This window comes from Strix uralensis, chromosome 2, assembly GCF_047716275.1.
Source record: "Strix uralensis isolate ZFMK-TIS-50842 chromosome 2, bStrUra1, whole genome shotgun sequence".
Taxonomy (NCBI): Eukaryota; Metazoa; Chordata; class Aves; order Strigiformes; family Strigidae; genus Strix; species Strix uralensis.
This window is the reverse complement of record NC_133973.1, coordinates 5,769,365-5,788,571: the sequence shown is the minus strand read 5'-3', so window position 1 is coordinate 5,788,571 and position 19,207 is coordinate 5,769,365. Positions and strand designations below refer to the sequence as shown.

General features: G+C 45.0%; 1 protein-coding gene across 3 annotated transcripts in view; it reads right to left on the bottom strand.

Annotated features, from left to right (window-relative positions):
- Nucleotides 1-606: 606 nt before the first annotated feature.
- GTF2E1 (general transcription factor IIE subunit 1) overlaps nt 607-19,207 on the bottom strand; it is a 57,831-nt gene continuing 39,230 nt past the window's right edge. For 2 of the 3 annotated variants that reach the window (XM_074853430.1, XM_074853417.1), the window contains 3 exons: nt 12,324-12,525; nt 6,755-7,002; nt 607-2,371 (listed from right to left, as the gene is read on the bottom strand). In XM_074853430.1, the coding sequence (XP_074709531.1) occupies nt 1,941-2,371; nt 6,755-7,002; nt 12,324-12,525 (881 nt within the window). In that variant the 3' untranslated portion in view covers nt 607-1,940. The remainder of the gene's footprint in view (nt 2,372-6,754; nt 7,003-12,323; nt 12,526-19,207) is intronic. The other variant, XR_012626745.1, reaches the window with a different exon arrangement.

The following is a 19,207-nucleotide window of genomic DNA, read 5'->3' as shown; positions in this document are numbered from 1 at the left end:
TGTGATTCTGCAGACTAAACACTCAGTATGAGTAGTTCTTCTGTATTCAGGATTAGTTCTCAGTTTCCATCTTCAACTCCTTGTAAATCTACCTGCATTTCTCCAGTGTTAACCTTGAATTCAACCAGACTAAATCTAGACAGAATTGGTACAGCACTTTTTTTCTGTTAGCTGATGACCGAGTCTGACTTACCAGCTCTGTGGCTTGATATCTAGAAGCTTGATACCAGATCTTGGAAGTCTGTCTACACAAGAGTACCATTTTGACTAGTAATATGATGTCTGTGAGACCTCCACCATCAGCCTACGTTTCCCTCAAGGAAGGAGGAAAGGAATCGAAGTGCAAAAAATCAAAAAAGGCCTCCCACAGCACCAGTGTAATGAAACATCCTTCCTGGAAACATCCTTCCTGGAAGTGCAGGAGGTTCCAGGAGGCATTCAAGGAAGCTCTGTTGAGCAGAAACAGTGTGCAGTGGGATTTCAAATAGTCCTTCCGTCAAAGGAGAGCCTCAAATTGGTTTTTTTTCTTGAATCGAGTAAATCAAAATGATAAGCAAACAACATTCCCAACTAGGCACATGACAAATTGAAAGATGACAAAGGGGAGAAGTTTCTGTTTATTTATTCCTCTTCAAATTGACTTAAAAGCAAATTTAAAACACTATTTTAAAAAAAAAGAGGGGATTCAAAATATCAAGAAGCTGAAAATAAAACCACAAAGGAGGCATTACAAGGTTAGCAGAACATAGAAAGCATAGTTAGTATAAAACAGATTTACAGTCTCAGTGAACAGCAAATTCATGCCGCCCATGTAAATGGAACAGCACATAATACCACCCCTACCCTCTGGAACACAAAATTCTTTTCTCATTTTGTTTTATTTTAGTACTGGATAGGAAAACACAACAATTTTAAAAAACAACATTTTCAATTGAAAGAGAAAAGCATTAAAAATATCATATTGCTCTGTAGGCACTGATAAATGTTTTTCTATGGTAAAAGAGTGTGCCCAAGCAGAATTCAAAATTGCATAACTCCTCTTAAAATGATACAGCCCTGGTCTGACTGCAAATAGAACTACCTATGCTATTTCTCTGCCTGGCTGCAGCCCTGCCCACTACGAACAGTCTGCAACAGTGGGGCTTGGACAGGGCTAGGCAGCAGCCACAGGCAGCAATACTGGAAAATGAAGGTATCTCCTGATAAATCGGAGCGCTCTGACAGCTCAGATCCAGGGAGGGCTTTCGTTACATAGACAAAGAGTGACTGCGTGTGCTTGCCAAGGCTTTTATTCTGTGTGTTTCAAGTTACACCTGACCTTGAGGTGCTGAGACTGAGTAAGGAGCGAATGGAAGCAAGAAAAAGTTGCTGCCTACAGGCCTGCGTAGAAAAAGCCACTCTGGTGGCCAGTGGCTGCTGGCAGGAGGTCAGCTACAAGCCCTGCCTGAGCCTGCCACCAGCAGACAAGTACTTCCCTCTCCCCTCACTGAGCACAGGCAGCTCTGATGTTACTTATTCCCTCCTCTGCGGAGCACTCTGATCAGGCTGCGGAGCCTTTAGTCCTCTGAGGGCGGGGATGTGGACTTCACCTGCGTCTGTAGGATCTGAAACAAAGATCAACTCAAAGCAATCGGGGGGGGGGGGGGGGGGGCAGCTGCTGGGGCCTTGGAGAAGATTAAAGCAGTGCCTGGGGGGGCACCCTGAAGCAGATTTTTACCTTGCAAGCATCCTCACTTCTGAGACTTGTCCTCCCCTCCCTGTTTTGGCACATGCAGCCTTCCAGCGCCCCTGCTCTGGTGAGCAACATGCCTGAGATTAGCAGTCCTGAGCCCCAGTGTCCCCGCGCACAGGGGAGGAAAGATGCACTTCAATCTTCTGTTTTACTAGGGAGTCTCTGGCTTAAAAAGTCCCTTTTTAAAAAATGCCATGGCACGAAGCAGTTAATCAAACATGTCCTCAAACATGCGTTGCCCCATGGCTATGTAAACCTCTTTTTCCTCTGGCGTCATCTGGGCCACCAGCTCAGGCCGTTGGCTCACTTGGCTGTAGGAGTGTGGACGCCCAGCCACCGTGACAGTGGGGTCTTCTGCCACCACCTCAAACTCTTCATCCTCCTCCTCATCCTCCAGCCCATATGTTGTGGTGGCTGTGGCGGGAGGGCGGGGAGGAGATTCCTCCTCCGACTCGCTTGTCTCGCTCTCGGAGTCACTAGCGTTGGCACCGGAGAGAGGAGCGGCACCTCCGACGGTGACTGTTGAAGCAGAAGGTGTCTTCTTCTCGTGGATAAGCAGGGCACGCATCACCTCCTCGTTATCATCCAGAGCTGCCCGGCCCTCCTCGCGCTCCTGAAAGGCATCCAGATCCCGGCCCCCTGCAAAGAGACAGAAGGGAGTTATCATTTCCTCACAGAGATTTGGGGGATGGCCCTGAAGGCTTTCTGGACCTGTATTCATTACTGCTGCTGAGCACGCCTGGCCAAGTCACACCCTTTCTCCATGCCAGCTCCCTCTCTCCCTTAAAAGATAGAGATAGTTATGGTTTTTTTCATAACAGCAGAGCAAGTTTTGACATTTAAGAGTTGCATTGACATAGCGCTGAGGGATCTGGTGGAGTTGAGAACGGTCAGTGTGAGGTTAATGGTTGGACTGGAGGATCTTCAAGGGCTTTTCCAACCTCGATGATTCCGTGATTCTGTGATTTCCTACGAGCTGGGAGGCCTGGAGTCACTGAGGCTCCCAGCTGGGAGGCCTGGCCAGAAGAACATTGCTAGAGAAGGCAACGAATGCATGATGGGCAGGTACCTGGAAAAGACCCCCCTTCAGGGAGATGTCCAACTCAGCGGGGAGGTGCCCCTCAGCCGGGCTGACGCACTTGCCTCACTGTGGAGCAGAAAGCAGTCCCTGGGACCTAAATCTGGGCTTCCAGATACCCAGACTATGCACCTAATGATGACACTTCTCTGAGATACTGTGATGGGTTTGTGCGTGTGGTGGGGTTTTTGGTGTCAGGGGAGGGGGCTACGGAGGTGGCCCCTGTGAGAAGCTTCTAGAAGTTCCCCTGGCTTCAGGTCAGACCTGCTGCTGGCCATGGCCAAGCCAGTTAGCGATGGTGGCTGCACCTCTGTGATAACGTATTTAAGAAGGGGGATCTGAGAGGGGGTTGGGACTGGTGAGGAGGAGTTACGAGAAGGGCACCTGTGCGAGCACCGAGGTCAGGGGAAGGAAGGAGGAGTAAGGGGGGCAGATGCGCCAGAGCATGGAGCTCCCCTGTATCCCGTGGTGAGACGGCAGGGCCCCCCCTGCCACCATGGAGGTCACTGGAGGAGCAGAGACCCACCTGTGGGGGACCCCCAGGACCCTGTGGGAAGAAGCAGCCCCTGTTCTTGTAGTTTGGTGCTGGGAGTAGCAACACGCAGAGGTGACCCGTGCTAGAGCATCTCGAGAAGATGCATCCTGTAGGGAGGACTCACGGCAGAGAGTCTGTGGAGGACTGTCTGCTGTGGGAGGGACGCTCCGCGGAGCAGGGGGGAATGCAGAAGAGTGCTGCCCCCTCCTTGGAGGAAGAAGCAGCAGGACTGCCTGCAGCCCCCATCCCCTGCCCCTGCGCCACTGGGGGAGGAGGTAGAAACATCAGGAAGAAAGCTGGGCCTGGGAAGAAGGGGAGGGGTGGGGGGAGGTGTTTTAAGATTTGGTAACGCTTCTCACTGTCCCATTCTGTCTGTTAAGTGTCATCGTTGTTAGTGTTTTGAATGAAGGTGATGTCTTTCTTTTCCTCCCCTAAGGAGCCTGTGTTTTGCCTGTGACCGTAAGGGGTGAGCCACCCCTTCCTGTCCTTATGTCCATTCCTGAGCTCTTTGATTCATTCTTCTCCTTCTCAGCGCTGGGGGGGAAGGAGTGAGTGAACGGCTGCGTGGTGCTCAGTCACTTTCTGAGCTCAAACCACGACAGATACAGACACCCCGACTACACTCCAAATGATGCCACTCGTCAGAGATACAGCAAGTATCTCAGTGCTGTTTCAGAGGTGAACAAGCACAGGCTGCTTCCTTTTTGTCCCTTTTTTCCAGGTTCTATGACCACAGCCTGGAGGACTTGCCGTGATGACCAAGACCATGGGGCACAGACCATAAATACAGACCCAAAACCAGGCCTTGCCCTGCCAAGCTCCCCACCTATAAGGATTAAGACAGAGAGGCAGATGAATTCAGGCAGCATGCGGAAACCATGTGTAATAAAACAACATTCAAAGTAGCTGCGTCTGGTAAGCTCAGAGGTGCACCTATGAGGCAGGAAGAGGAAAAGCTCATTACAGGAACGTCGTGGTGGTATTGAGCAGGATCTCTCTCATGAAGCAGATGCAGCTTCCAGCCTGCAGCCAAGCTGCGCAGCACAGCGTGGAAGGCTGTGTTAAAACAGCTCCGGCTCTCCAGGCTGAAACGCAGCCCAGCCGGTCTCTCTGGCTCCCTACCTGGACCTCTTATTTGAAGGGGACTGCAGTTTCCCAGCTGACAGACACATGGCCTGTGCTCCTCTTTCAGTAAGCTTGGCTGTACAATAGCTGGGAGAGTTTGACATGGCTTAGGTAGGCAGGGTGTCTGCAGTTCACAGATTCAAAAGGTAGAATTCTGTTCAAAAAGTTGCATTCTGCAGAAAACTTCCCCTAATCCTACTTTTGATGAGAGGACTGTGAGTCCCCCCAGCACCAATAAACCTACAGGCAGTATGAAAAAAAAAAAAAAAAGAAAAAACCCCAGAACAAAAAATGAAATACAGAGAACGTTATGTAAAAACAAGGCCTCAAAAGTAGGACAGGCTCCCCGTGGCAAACTTTCTCTCCTGCACCTAAAGTCACTGCCTATGAACAACTGCTAGAGCTGAGGTGACAACATTCTGCCTTCATACATTGCCTGCTTCTCCAGGACCTGGATCCTCATGGTTTCAGCACCACATCCAGGCAGTTGGCACCCAAGTCTTTCCCCCAGGGTCAAAAATTCACTGCTTACTTTTTTCAGCTTGAGATGAAAAAATCCACTGAGAAACTGTAAGTTCTGCATTTAGCACTAAAAGCCAGGGGAGTTTGGGGTCACTCCTTTCCTGTGGTAAAATAAAGACCAAAAGACCCACCCCTAACTTCATGGGATTCATGTTTTCATTGTAAATGAAGCTGTAGTAATGGATGACGACTGGAACTACTATTATTAATGCACTGGCAACATTCTTGAAAGAAAGGAAGAATGAAGGTCTTGTGCTCAGCCTGTTGCTTGTGACTGTAGAGAATAAGAGGCTGTTGGAGGGCATCTCTGTGAGATAATATTGTAGAGCTCATCACATTGAGAGCTGTGAGGCAACCACAGCCTGGGGTAGCTCCACAAAGTCTGAGCCATGAAGTCAGGAGTGGGGCTGTCTCTTGCTTGCGAGAACTGTTCCTTTCAGATCCAAGCAGCAATTCTTTTCTGCCAACAGTCCCAAGTTTCCTTCCTCCCTGTTTATGTCATCCAAGAGCTACAGAAACGTGCTGCAGCAGCAATTTCAGGCTATTTCCACAAGTCCCCTCTTCGATCTCCAGCAGGGGTGGAGGTTAAGCAGTGAGACCATCATGCTGTAAGGACATATACTCCCCTTCCATGTCCTTCAGTGGCATCTCAGAAACATTTATGCTGTGTACACCGAAAGTCAACTCAAGGAGCCAATTTAAAACTACAGGTGAATTGAATATCTAGCAGAAGAATGGGGTGAAAACTCACCATGGCTAGTGAGTAGCAACAACATTGCTACAGACGGCAAGAGGAGGTTGTTTCGATCATCTCACTTCCTTTAATCGATTTGGAAAAAGTTTTGGCATCCGTATGCTTGAAAGGTGTTAACACACAAAGAAGATCATTAGAGATCTTCTGACCACAGTTTCACATCCATTTTCTTCACTCCACTCCCCTCCTGAGCACTGCACTCGTTTTAGGTTCCATGCTTACACATGTGGTTCCCTTTAGGCATCTTCTCTTCCTTAGGCATCAACAGTTTCATTCTGTAATCCTCAAATGACTTGGAAGATTGCATCTATTGATTCACTCTTGTAAAAATCATAGGAGATCTCTATTTCCTATTTTTAGTGTGTAAGTTTAAATAGCACACTTACCAAAACAGAATGTTTCTACTAGTGGTTACAAGATCTTGCCTACTGTCTATAGACAACCTGACCCCAACATGAATGAAAACAAAAGCAAAGGTAACGACAAACAAATGGAAAGTAATAAGGACTTACCTGCCATGGTGACAGATCTTCCCACTCTCAGAAGCTTTATGCCTGACATATTCTTCATATAAAACACATTTTGAAAAATAATTGGCAAGAAGGTGGCTGGGAGCACAAAACCACTGCTGGTAGATTTGGTAGGCTTCAGAGTGACTGGATGTTAATAAATGCTGGTTTTCAGCAGTGACCTATTAGGGGGGCAGCTTTCTAGATGAGACTGAAAGACCTTTGTCCAAAAGCAATAAAATCTCAACGTCGATAATTAGAAGCACAAACGATTTTGTGGGTAACTCAGCTATGGTGACATACATCTCAATCCTGGAGCTAATAAACCAGGATTTTTTTACATCTACCTACACACAGGTGCTTTGCACAGCAGAGGGGAGCAGACAAAATCTGGAGTGTAGGAGCAGCAGCTGCACACACACAGGGGAACATATTTTTGACAGCACTCTAAGAGCATCTCATAAGCAGAGCAGTACTTCTGCTCTGTGAATTTTCTTACCATCTTTGATTTCATCAGGGTCATAAGCCCCCTGCACCGTGCTCTCCCGTAGCCAAATCGGTCTCTCTCTGGCTGGCTTTCCTTCAGTTGCAGACCGGTTAAGATCCTCCTGGTCCTCCATGCTGATGACAACGTTCTGGGTATACAAGTCCTCATATGATGGTCCTTTTGTAGTCCACGCTTCCCGATGGTGTCCACCTGCAAGGCCAGTTGCTGCCCCTGAACCAGTACCAGCTGCACGCTCCTTGCTATAGAAAAGCCAAAGAGATAAAAACAGAGCACTCAGAACAAGCCCTTCCTCAGCCAGCACTGCAACACTTAAACTATGATTAGTTATCTCCCATGATCTGCCCCGAGAACTTGCAGTCTGATTTCTAACACATGGTGCCAGGAATTTCTACACCAGCTTGCTGGTTTGGGGAACTTGGGGGTCTCTAATGGGAAACCCTAAATGAGGCCATGGCAACTCTCGCAACAGACACTGAAAAGAAGAGACAGCACTACAGCTGCTGATGTAGTCATGTAAAAATAAACATAAAATCCCAGAATACCCTGAAATAAAATGGCAGCAAAACATAGTTGAACAGTAATCTGGTATTTAGAAAAGTCTCTTTTTGGCCTTTTCACAGCAACTCCATACTGCATTGAAAAAAAGCACTAAACAAGTCAGACGATAGGCTCAGAGACCCAGCATGCTCAGATCTGTGAACAATTATTAATCACAGGACTCATGACGAAGTTAACTCACCATGAAAAGCACAGTTCAAACCTTTGCTGAATTGTGAGTGACAAGGCCCGTGGCAAGTCACATCTCCTGTGTTACACAGAAGATCTGTACTATCCACAGACACGGCCTCAGGAGGACTGGGGAGTCGAGGGAGAAGAGAAGAAAAGATCAGACGGCACCTTCAAAGCAGAGGACTAGGGCTGGGCAAAGGGCTTTGTGTGGTCATGGTGTGTGGGAGAAGGCAAGACAGAACTGTCTCCATCATGGAAAAGCTGGAGAAAGATGCTGACTGATGGGAAGGGTACGGCAGTCAAAGCCTAAGCCCTCCTTTGCTTTCTGAGAGAAGATGCAGCCAGCACATTTTCCTCTAGGCTCCTTTCTAGCTCAGGAGACTGATGGAGAAAAGAAACCTTCCTGCTTGGATCTGATGGAAAGAGGACATCAGGTGGAGTATTTTCTGCATGGTGATGGCAATAAGCCTAAAATACTCTCTCTGGCCTGTGCTGCTACATATGCATTAATCAGGGAAAGCAGCTGAATGGAAACTCACTGCCGTCTGGGTGGGGGAAGCCAAACATGACCGTTCCTCTACTTCAGAATCATGTTTCATCTTCTCAGAGGAACAGATCGACTGCAGACTGCGCCCACCCTCAGCCACATAATTTCAGTCATCTGACTGCCAGTGCTGCCTCAGGCTTTTCACAGGTATCAGACCTGCTGGACTCCTCCTCTTGTCCAGAGCAAATCCACCAGGGATACTCGGAGTGCCCCTGCTCTGCTGCCAGCTGAGCTGACAGAAGTTGTCAGTGAGCATGGTTCAGTCACTGCTACCTCCCCAACAACCCTTCCTCCAACCGAGAAGCTTAAAATAAGGTTGCAGTTGGAAAAGACCTGAGTAATATGCAATTTTTTAATTCAGCAAAGACTTAACCACTGCTTGATGAGCTAATTCTGCTGGATTTTTAGGGGTAAACAGTGAGGGGAAAATATGCAGGTCAGTGATCATTTTTCTTTCCCAGATAAAAAATACCGGGGTTCAGCCGCAGTTTGGATTGAGGGTTACTCACAGCCTCCCAATAGTGAGTTTTCTGGGGTCTGTTAGCAAAATACTTTACAGCATCCATGTTAGCACGTGTCCACACACTAACTGGTTCTCTCCTGCAGCCAGCCCCGCCAGCAGAGCTTCACAGCAGCCTTGAATTTTGGGGCAGAAGACTCATGCACATGTATTGCTTATATAACCTAAGGAACCACACAGAGACCTTCTTCCCAATGCGTTATTTCAAGTGTTGGTACCTTTCAGCTCTCCAAGACAGGCATGTGTTCTGTGAAAAGCACCACTCTGCTTCCCACACAATAGAAATCTCTAACCAGCGTTTCCCTGACGATTTTATGTAATCCACTTTCCTCACAAGATACACAATGCAGCTCTCCCCCAAGCTCTCCCTCCCCACGACTGCAGCGTGACAGCTAAATACTCAGGAGTGCCAGGAACTGCCTAATAATACTTTTGCACAGAGGTCCCCATAAGTGTGCCTGAATGGACTTTTTTTTCCTACGCGGTATCATTTAGCAGCAAAGCACTTATTCCATGACGTCAGGAACATTTCAAAAATGAAAGTAACAACTCCTAGAGACACCTACAGTACTAATTACTTCAAGCCATCTACTGCAATGTCCCACGCTTAGGTGGAACCATGTAGACACTTGCTGTCTACTTTCAGACCCTGGTGAGTTTTGAAAATGTGTCTCAATTTACTTCCTTGTTTGTGGAACTGCATCTTCAATGACACTGTTGGTAGGAGTCAGCAGCCCCTCAAGACTGCGTGACCAGGGAAATACTGCTTACTGCCAGAATTCTTATTGTTCAGCAACCCCGATCCGAAGTACAGGATTAAACACCATGGATCAGGCACCAGCAAAAGGTCAGAGGTGCGAGCTGCCTTATGGGCAGCGCAGAGCAGATGAAGGGAGTGTGCTCTTAAACACATCTCTCTCTCTCTTAGATCAAAGATCTGCTTTTTCCCCACCTAGGTCTAGACTTTGCATGGCTGTCCTGCAACCAGGAATTGTGGCAGCTCAGTGGCCCAGATGTGGCTACGTTTGCTTTGTTACCCATCGGTTGTTCTACCCTGATGGAAATCCCTTAGTGAGTGGTTAGCTGCCTTTAAAGGCGACATAAATAATCCTTGACGTAGTCGAGGTATGGCCCACAGAAACCACACTGTGCAATGGGGAAATAACTTGAAATATTCATCTGAATCCTGCCCAGACTATTAAGAAAAGACCTTGCGTAATGGGGATAACTCTTTTTGTGCCATGTTTGAAATAAGGCAGTTTTTCACTTAGCTGCTCTTAAGAGCTTCAACTTCATAACAGACAACCCATGGTCCTTGATAACATGACCACAGAAAACTAATTCTGTGAAGATTTTTGTTATATAAGAACATGCAATTTTGACATAAGAAAATGGAGGGGATATTAAAATCCATCTGTTTTAGAAAACCACAGAGAAGGGCTTAGGCAAAGCAGGTTTATTTTGAAATCTGTGGGGCTAATTCATGCTCTGCCAAGGTTAAGAAAATTAATGGCCTCCTAGAAAGATATAAATGAAGATCTGCCCAGTCTCCCACGGCAGGTGAATGACAGTTATGCAATGTCAGAGTGGTCGCTTAGAGCTGTAACTCTCCTGAAAACACATGAAGTTGCCTGCGTCAGTGCAAAGAGATGATGCAGGGACTTTGTGACCTTTTCTGTTTGTTTCAGAATCACAAAATGTCAGTTTTGTCAATGATTTCAGACACTCAAGGCTCCATAAAAACAGACGGAATAATTAACCCAGGGTTTGACACTTTTAAAAAAAAATCTCACAGCAGCGCTTTCATGCAATTAGCTGCTTTGAATTAATAAGAGTTAATAAATAATTAAATCATTGTATGTGCTGAAGCAAACTGTGTTCAAGTAAGCATTTAAAAAGCCAGCTATTTGTTTTGTCATTCCTCGCACAAAGTAATTAATCATTTACAATGTTTTTTAAGTATTCAAGAGTCAAGTAAGTGGGTGCTGCTATTTAATCATGGGACTGCACCAGGCTTCTGCTGTCATAACTTCCTGTGCACAGAAGGGGAAGACTGAGAAATTACTCTTTTTAGTGAGGTTATCCCAGTTCTACTACTCAAACTACAGAAAAGGGGTTTTAAAGCATAGGTTAGTGATTCAGCTTGAGCATAAAGGCTTCAAAGACTTCCCATATCACCAAAGTCATGTTGAGTGACCTTGTAAAAATGTCTTCCCCTCTCTATATTGCTTCTGTTTATGTATCAGAATGATGAGGAAAATTAGCTACCTTCCTGGCTAGAAAAAGACTATGCATATGTCCTGGTTTTGGCTGGGATAGAGTTAATTTTCCTTCTTACTACCTAGAATAGTGCTGTGTTTTGGCTTCAGTATGGCATTTGGTATGAGAATAATGTTGATAATACACGGATGTTTTCAGCTGTTGCTAAGAAATCAAGGACTTTTCAACCTCCCATGTCTTGCTAGTGTGCAGGTACACAAGAAGCTGGGAGGGAGCAGCCAGAGCACTGGACCCAAATTGGCCAGTGAAATATTCCATATCATACCACATCATGCTCAGTAGATAGAGAAGGATCAGTTGGGAAGAAGGGGCCTTCCCATATCTATATTTTAACCATTGTTCTCCATACCAAAAGGGTTTTAACCATTTCTTTTGAGTAGGGAAATGTTTGCTCCTAATAGCTGAGATATTGGACTGTAGAGGTGGGGGGGCAGAACTTATCCCTGGCCAACCCTCCTCTATATACTGAGCATGACTTTATATGATATGGAATATTTCATTGGCCATACTGAAGCCAAAACACAGCACTATTCTAGGTAGTAAGAAGGGAAATTAACTCTATCCCAGCCAAAACCAGGACAGCATGGACAAAGAATTTTTTATTATATTAATTAGAAACTGTCTAGCATGAATAAATGAGGAACATTCTTTCTCAAGGTTAGCCTGAGAGAACAAAGGAGTATCCTGCTTGCTCTACCATTAGCTAAAGCCAAGCACCCCAAGGCACTGTGGGAATGCTTCCCCTTGTGGTATTCCCCCCCCCCCCCCCCCCCACGTGTTTAATTAATTTTTTTTTAAACACAGAGAAGTGCATCACATTTCACCACAGCTGACAAAACTGACAGCTCCCCACATCCTTCTGCATTATTTAAACATCATCTGTTTTTCTACAGCTAGGAATGTTCTGAAAGAAAGTGTCATTTCCCATGGGTAGGAACATTTTAAAGAGTTTTTGACTATAACATGGTCTCCTCCCAAAAAGAAGAGGTGTGTAACAAGTAGGAGAAAATTAGAAGAAAAAATACCCTTATTACAAGTAATGTCTTCAAACTAGAACACAAAGTGTAGAATGCAGATAGCTGAGTTTCAAAAGTTGGGTAGAAGAAAAAGGAATAGATGAAAGATAAGGGTTTGAGAGAAAGAAGAGAGTGTAGATGGCACCTTCAGGGCTTTGCCAAATGGCTGCAGTTTGCATTTCTTAAATACTGCGGCAAGGGCTTACCCCACTCCCCAGAAAACTACATGCAGGAGACTGACCAGAAAAATAGTCATCTGCCTTGTTTAGTAAAAAATGGTTACGGCCCTTTGTCTTCTTATAAACCACACATTCCTTGGGGAATCTGTCAGTTGCTTGCATAGTTGGTACTGAACAACTAAGTCCTCAATGCAGCCAGAGGCTGCACAAGGTTTGGGAAAGTCTCACGGAGTAGTCGAACGTGCTACAAGGAAGCAGCGCAGTGAGAGAAGACCAGGCGTATTCCCACCTCTGCTTCAGGGCAGGAATCTCTGTGGGTTCTGGCTCGAGGATTTCATAGGCTAAGTTAACATCTTCTGTCTCACGAAGCAGCGCATAGATGGGCTCGATCTGCTCATTAAATCTTGCCACGAGTGTCCTTGCATCTTTTTTGGGCATTGCCGATTCATCTTCTTCCACTTCAGTCTCGCAGAAAGTACAGCGGAAAGTTCCTAAAATGAAAAAAGTTGCTAAGCATTGGAAGGAAAGCAACAGGTCTGGCTCTTTATACAGCCTTTTAAACAGCAGTGCTTTGCTGTTTTCTTAGCTTGATGCTAAATAGTTTTTCTCCCCCTGACAATCCCTTCCCACACACAGTGCACCTGGTTATTATTTAAGCAGACAACAAAGCAAGCATTTTGATGTCATCCAGTGATACCCAGTTGGGTACAGTTCCTCACTCTGAAAAGCCCAGATGGGCTGCAGTATACCTCTACTGAGGTATCTTCTAAACTCACTCCCTCTTTTTTGCTGCACATTTTAAATGTCAGCTACGACTGGGCTGTGGTAAAAAGCTATACAATATACTCTTAGGAGTTCAAGTATCATCTGTTTCAGGTGCTTGCAGGGGTTATCTCCCAAGCCACACGAACAGGCTAATTTCACAATGAAACAGGAGTAGTTTCACACTGCACCAACCAGCCTGCAGTAACTGCTAGTACAACCATTTCTCTATGCAACTAATGCAAAAAAGATGGCTTCTCCTCCTGTTTCAGGGCCAAAACATGCAAAATAGTCATTACTGCAGAGCAACAAATGCAAAAACTTAGCCCACCTAACCCCCATATTAACTGATTGAAATTACGAATGTCAAGATAAGAATTGTATGAATTGCAATTAAAAATAAACTCATTTTACAGACCTCATCAGGATCTACAAAAAAAGGTCAAACATAAAGGCAACTGAAACGGTTGTATGGCAATGCAGTCACCAAAAACGTGCTGAATTCCTGCACTGCAGGCTTTTCAGTTTCATCGCTCCATGACGCCAGTAGGACCCCTGGGGCAGTATATGCACTGTAGGACCTTACCCTATGGTCCACTATGAGGGGAGCAGCACGGTGTAATGACTTACCCTTGGACTGAGAATGTACTGCTGCCTCCCCACAATGCTCATAGGCTTCTTGGGTTTTTTTGTCCCTCTGTGATTTTTTTATTTATCCGTTCTGTAACACCTATACACATCTAAAATCATCTCTCAACACCCCAATGAAGAAAGGAAGAGATCTTTTTACCAATAGGGAGCCTGAGGATAGGTCATATCAGGGAAATTATAATCTTATGTCTAAAAATCAGGATTAGAATTAGTAGCGAAGCCTGCTATATCACCGATGCTATGTCCAAACAGAGTGAAAGAATGGGGTTTGCCCAGGGCACGCAGGCACCAGGTAATGAGACAGGCTGGCAAGCCGGCACTTCTGGTATCTTGTTTTGCTGCTTACACAGATTTGTTAGTCTTGTCACTTCATTTTTCAGTGTACCTCCTTCTCTGCCTGAAATACAGCGATAAAACCAGACCTAACTTCTTCGCTGATGGCTGTGAGGGCTAGACAATGCTTGCACACTTCTTGGAAAACACACAAAAGCACTGTTTATGACAGGAGGTAGATCTGTTGCCTTTCACCACAGTCTGTAGAGATGCAGTTTTCTACCTCGGCACCATCTGAAGTAGCTTTTGCTCATTGTTACTCATAAATTAATGCGAGCGTGTTGTATATGTGGTCTGTAATATGTACACATTTCCTGCAATAAACTCTCTCTTTAGAAAGTTTGTCTTATTTACATGTAAAAGCTAGAGCGCCCAACAACAGCAGTATACAAAGTAAAGGATAAGTGGATAAAGTGCTCTTCTCTCCCATCCAAGCATGAAATACTCTGCTTATTTTTTCAGGCTGTAAAAATTGCCCCTACTGATTCAAAAACTGCACATTATATAAGCTGTCAGCCCGGCAAACACTGAAGCCAAAGTTTGGTCTCCTTATCCCACATCTGAGGTTACTGGTGTGACAAACTGGCAAACGAGTTGAATCAATTTAAAATAATTAGCACATCTCAGTTCCCATAGTGGACTACAGGAACAAACACAGGTTAATGAGGAAAACTTCCCTCTTTTTACACCCCCCCCCCCAAAGTTCTGTTACATGTTCCTGAGACAGCTCAGAATTTTCACGCTTCCATCTGTGAACCCCATGAGTATTTGCAAAAGATTAAGATTGTAGGGAGAATGGTTCCAATTCAGAGTACCAAAAAATCAGAAAGTAAATACAGCTCTAATGAAACGGAACTCCTAAAGCTATTATGGCTTTGCTGCAACTTCCACCCCTCAGGGTTCTTAATAAGCAAAAAAAAAGTTAATAGATGAATTATGTAAAGAATCTGGCAATGAGTGAAATGACAAGCTTCCTCCATTAATATGCCGGTTTTTTTCGAGGTGATGCAGCATTTCACAAGAGGCATATGTGATTAGAGAACTGGGAAGTTGCTTTGCCATGGCAGATGGCATTTATATGTTGCAAACCTCTTTCGTTAGACTTTAAGAGGTCACAAAATGTCACCAGAGCTTTTATGACATGACACATCACATCAGCAGTGACACATGTTCCTTACAGATATGAATTGCATATGACAAACATGAAGTGGAGGCCATCCAAAGGCTCAGAATGGCACTGTTCCCACTCCGACGATGTATTTCTTCCCTCAGCCCTTACACAACTGAGAGTTTTCCATTCAAATACGCTGCATAAACCAAGACAAGTAGATATCCTGGAGCAGACAGACATGTGGCTTTCCTGCATCTTGGAAATACTAATGGAGAGCACACACATCCCCTCATTTCCACACATGCTCAGGCACTCAACAGACCTCTCTGGCTGCACGTTAAAAAACAGCCATCTGAAAGAGATCTCCTCATCTGTTCTCAGACTCCCCAGGGCAGATACACTGGTAATGTGGCTCCCCAAGGCATAATAAGATTAAAGCAGCTCAAACTCTGAAGTATAGGGCCAGGATATTTAGAGGTAATTCCTAATGACTTGATTTCACTTGAGAGAAGGAAAAGGTCAACCACCCACACGCACTGCAAGCACGATGTCCAAGTGTGCATACCGCATCTGCTAGAATTAACACATCTAACTGACTACATCCTCCTGAGTCTGAGCCCAGGTCCTGTTCACACCCTTCTCAAAGGGTTCAAGCCTCATCCCCAGCTCAACAAGTTGCCTTCCTTCCACTCTGTCCTTGGGGATATTGCCCCAGAGCCTCACTGCTCTGATACTTACAAACTATTTAATTTTCAACCTAAACTTATTCCCATTCATTTCAAACCTATTTACTGTTGTGCCAAAACCTGCACCTCAGCTCAGCTAGCTTCCATCTTGCTGTTAATCCTTCAGCTGTATTTACAAACTGCTGTCTTACTCATCCTTCCACCTTCATTTTGCAAGGCTCAGTAAGTCACACATTTTTCTTTGCTTTTTAAAACTAGGCACCCATTCCTCCGACCATGCTATCAGCCTCATTGGGCACTTTCCTCAGTTTGCTCTCATCTTTCTGCTACAAAGCTGAAAGTATATACAAGTGTCCAGACGAGTTCTCCCAAAGCCCAATGGCATTAGTGCTTCTCTGATGGCATTTTGAGATCACAGTATAACAGATCATGAAAGTGCTGCCTCAATTATCACAAGATCTAGCAATGCTCCCAGCTCTTTCTTCCTCCTTTGTAGTTTCCAGTTGATGAACTCCACGTTTATAGGAGACATTTGCATTAGATGCAAGTTGCATGACACTATACTTTATACTATAATCTTTCAACTCCTTTTTATTCCTCCAGCCTTCATCCTCATCCAATTCTTTATTCTTGACTGTGTCACAAAACATTAAGCTAATTCATTTTCAAAATCTCCCACAAACTTCTTTTAGAAGTAGCATTATTACCATTACATGGAGAGTGAGCTAAGGCACAGATGGCACAATTTCAGAAGTATCTGCTGATTTGAGCAGACCTTGATTGGAGATGCCTAAGAAATACTTTTCAGAAACTTCTGTTTCAGAAAAGAGCATGCAGTATTTTTACCAATCTTCTTCCAGACTACTAGAATCAGGGATCTCAAATGAGTTAGGTACAACAAGAGTTTAGCTCAAAATGACTAGTCCAACACCACACAGAAACTCAGCTGGCCTGAAGGATCAGATGATGTTCCTGTGGCTACTACAGCCATTTTCTTCAAGTAATTCTCTGACTCACACTGCACGTTTTTGCTTCTTCTACAGCAAGTCAGACAAAAAGTGTATTATATGTGCTCAGCTCCTCTCTCACTGAGCAAAGCCCATGTTTTGTGGGGGAAAAAAAATTATGTCGCAGAGAAAAAGTTACAGGATGTATTAGCAACTTTAATTTCAGCACTCCCTAAACCTGAGTGCTTCATTTGATGTTAAAAAGAGTATTAAGGCCCTGAGGAAAGGACAGAAATTTCCTCTGTTCCTACCAACAGGAAGCCAGACAAATGCCTCCCCCTGTGTGATGTTGTGCTGACAGCCCTATGGTTCATCTGCAGACCTGGAGCCCTCAGTTCCACACAGGACTCTGTCATGACAACGGGCTAGTGCTGCAGGGGGAGCAGGATGCCTTGCCGGCTTGCTTCCTGGCAACAAAGGGAGGATGAGAAGGAAACACCTTGCGTCCTGCTCTAGCTTCTTCAAAGAGATGTGCTTTGTGGGAATCCGCTATCCTACCTGCAAGCCCCAAGCCTTAAGTTTCCTACCCAGCTCTTTCTATCTGCCCCCATCCCAGTTCCTGGCTTTTCCCCACTCTGATGGTCCGATTCTCCTTGCTAGCAAGTCTTGGTCTATCTAGTCCTGCTTTCTCAGCCTGGACTTCTCTCACTTCTCAGACTTCTCTGTCCATCCTTCTTTTCCTGGGCTGCTTTTTCCAATCTTAGCCTTTCCCCACTCCCGTGTGTCTCTGCCCCACGTTCTTTGACCAGCTAATTCTGCTTCTTAATTTGAGCCCTGCTCATCAGATTAATTTCCTGTTTCAAGCTAGAGAGATGGAAGATCTTTTCGCAGCACAACCTGTCATTCAGAACAATATAACACAGGCAAAGGAGTATACATTCCTCCGGTCTCCTCTTCCATTTTCTTATCAGCCAATATGGCCAAACTGGTTTTTGATTGAATTTTCCTAAGCACTTTAAACTTAGCCAGATGCATAGAATGGGAAAAACTCAGCATAAATAAGTGTTTGACAAGTTTTAAACACAACCAAAAACACAGAGCAATTCCTACGCCTGCCCTCCACAAACAATCCAAGCTCATGTAATGGAAATATTTAGCAACCTAAGTAATAGGCAGTGCTGTCAGTACAAATTATAACTAACTTCCTTTCATTTCTCATTGATTTTCAAGATTTAGAGGACTGTTTATGACAGCACCTAAAGGCATTTCTCTCCTGAATCATTAAAGACACAAATAGTAGGCCGAGTGGCTACAACAGACCTGGATCATTATTTACCATTACATACTCCGCATTAGTATATAAGGATACTCACCTACTAGAAGCAGCAACCTGAGGGGTTAAATTGAAGCAAAGAGAGTTTTAAAGACCTTAATGGACAGAGCTAGTAACAGAGCTAATTGTTAAAACAGTAAAACAGTTGATTGTTAACGGGACTAATGATAATGCAGATTAGACTGTAGGAGCTGTTGATCTTTAGTGACTCCCAGACCGAAACAGACTTCTCAGCCCTCATTAAACTGTCCTTATCATCTCCACAAGAAGGCAACTCACTATGCCTGAGTGGGAAATGTGCTCCTGCCCCAAGGAAAGATGAGTCTCTTTGTCGATTTTATCAGGTAACCTTCCCCGGCCCCATCTCTCTTTTCTCCCTCCGTATTGGAGACTATTAGTCCCAAGTACATTTGTATTCTATTTGGCTTCCAAAAACCCAGTAGTTTTAGGCAAAAAATAGAGAAACCCACCAATAAAATCTGTCTCCTGAACACCACAGCAATACCATTCGCTCTTGCAAGTAGTTCAGTGTTTCTGCACATGCATTAAAAGAGCCAATTACAGAGCAGAGCGTTACATAAAATGTAATGCCACATCTCATCTTTCTGAGATAGGTTTCATGGTCCACTGGATCTGAAGCTCATGAGGACACTCCACAGCCCAGGGCTGACTGCAGTACTCCATCTTGAAACATGACACATAAAGTGTATGTTTTTATATTAGTCCTGTTTGGGATAGTCCAGAGCAGATGCCGTTGTCGGAGCTTCTTAGGGTACAAGAACAAACACTGCGTAGGAAATGTGAGCATTTGAGGAAGATTTGCTAATTCCACTTCTGGAATAAAACATCCAGCTTTGCCACTGAAACTGAAAATGCATCAGACTTCATCCCACCAGTCTGAAAAGGCTCACTTTAAAGTATCTAACTGTAGAGAAGATAAGGTATATTGCAACTGAGATGCACAGCATTGGGCAGACAGTGACAGAGCAAAGGCAGAACATGTGGGTGATATCTGAAAGCAGAGAACTGAAAAGCACACAGGGCAACGCTGCCCAGAGGCGATGGTCAGTGCAGTGGCTGTAGTTTGAAGCTGAGTATGCAGCACCCCTGCGAACGGCACTGCAACTAAATCGTGACACTTGGCAGATGAGGCCTGAGCAGACATCAACGTGGACTGCTAAATACAGCATCCTGCTCCCAAAACTGACTGCTCTCTTTGTAATGGGCTAAGAAAGTAAAGCATCTCCTTTATCCCTCTCTTCTTTTCCTGAAGAGGTACTGCCAGGTACATACGATTACGGGTAGGAAGGATAGCAACAACCAATACTAATGGCTGCCTGACGCATCCTA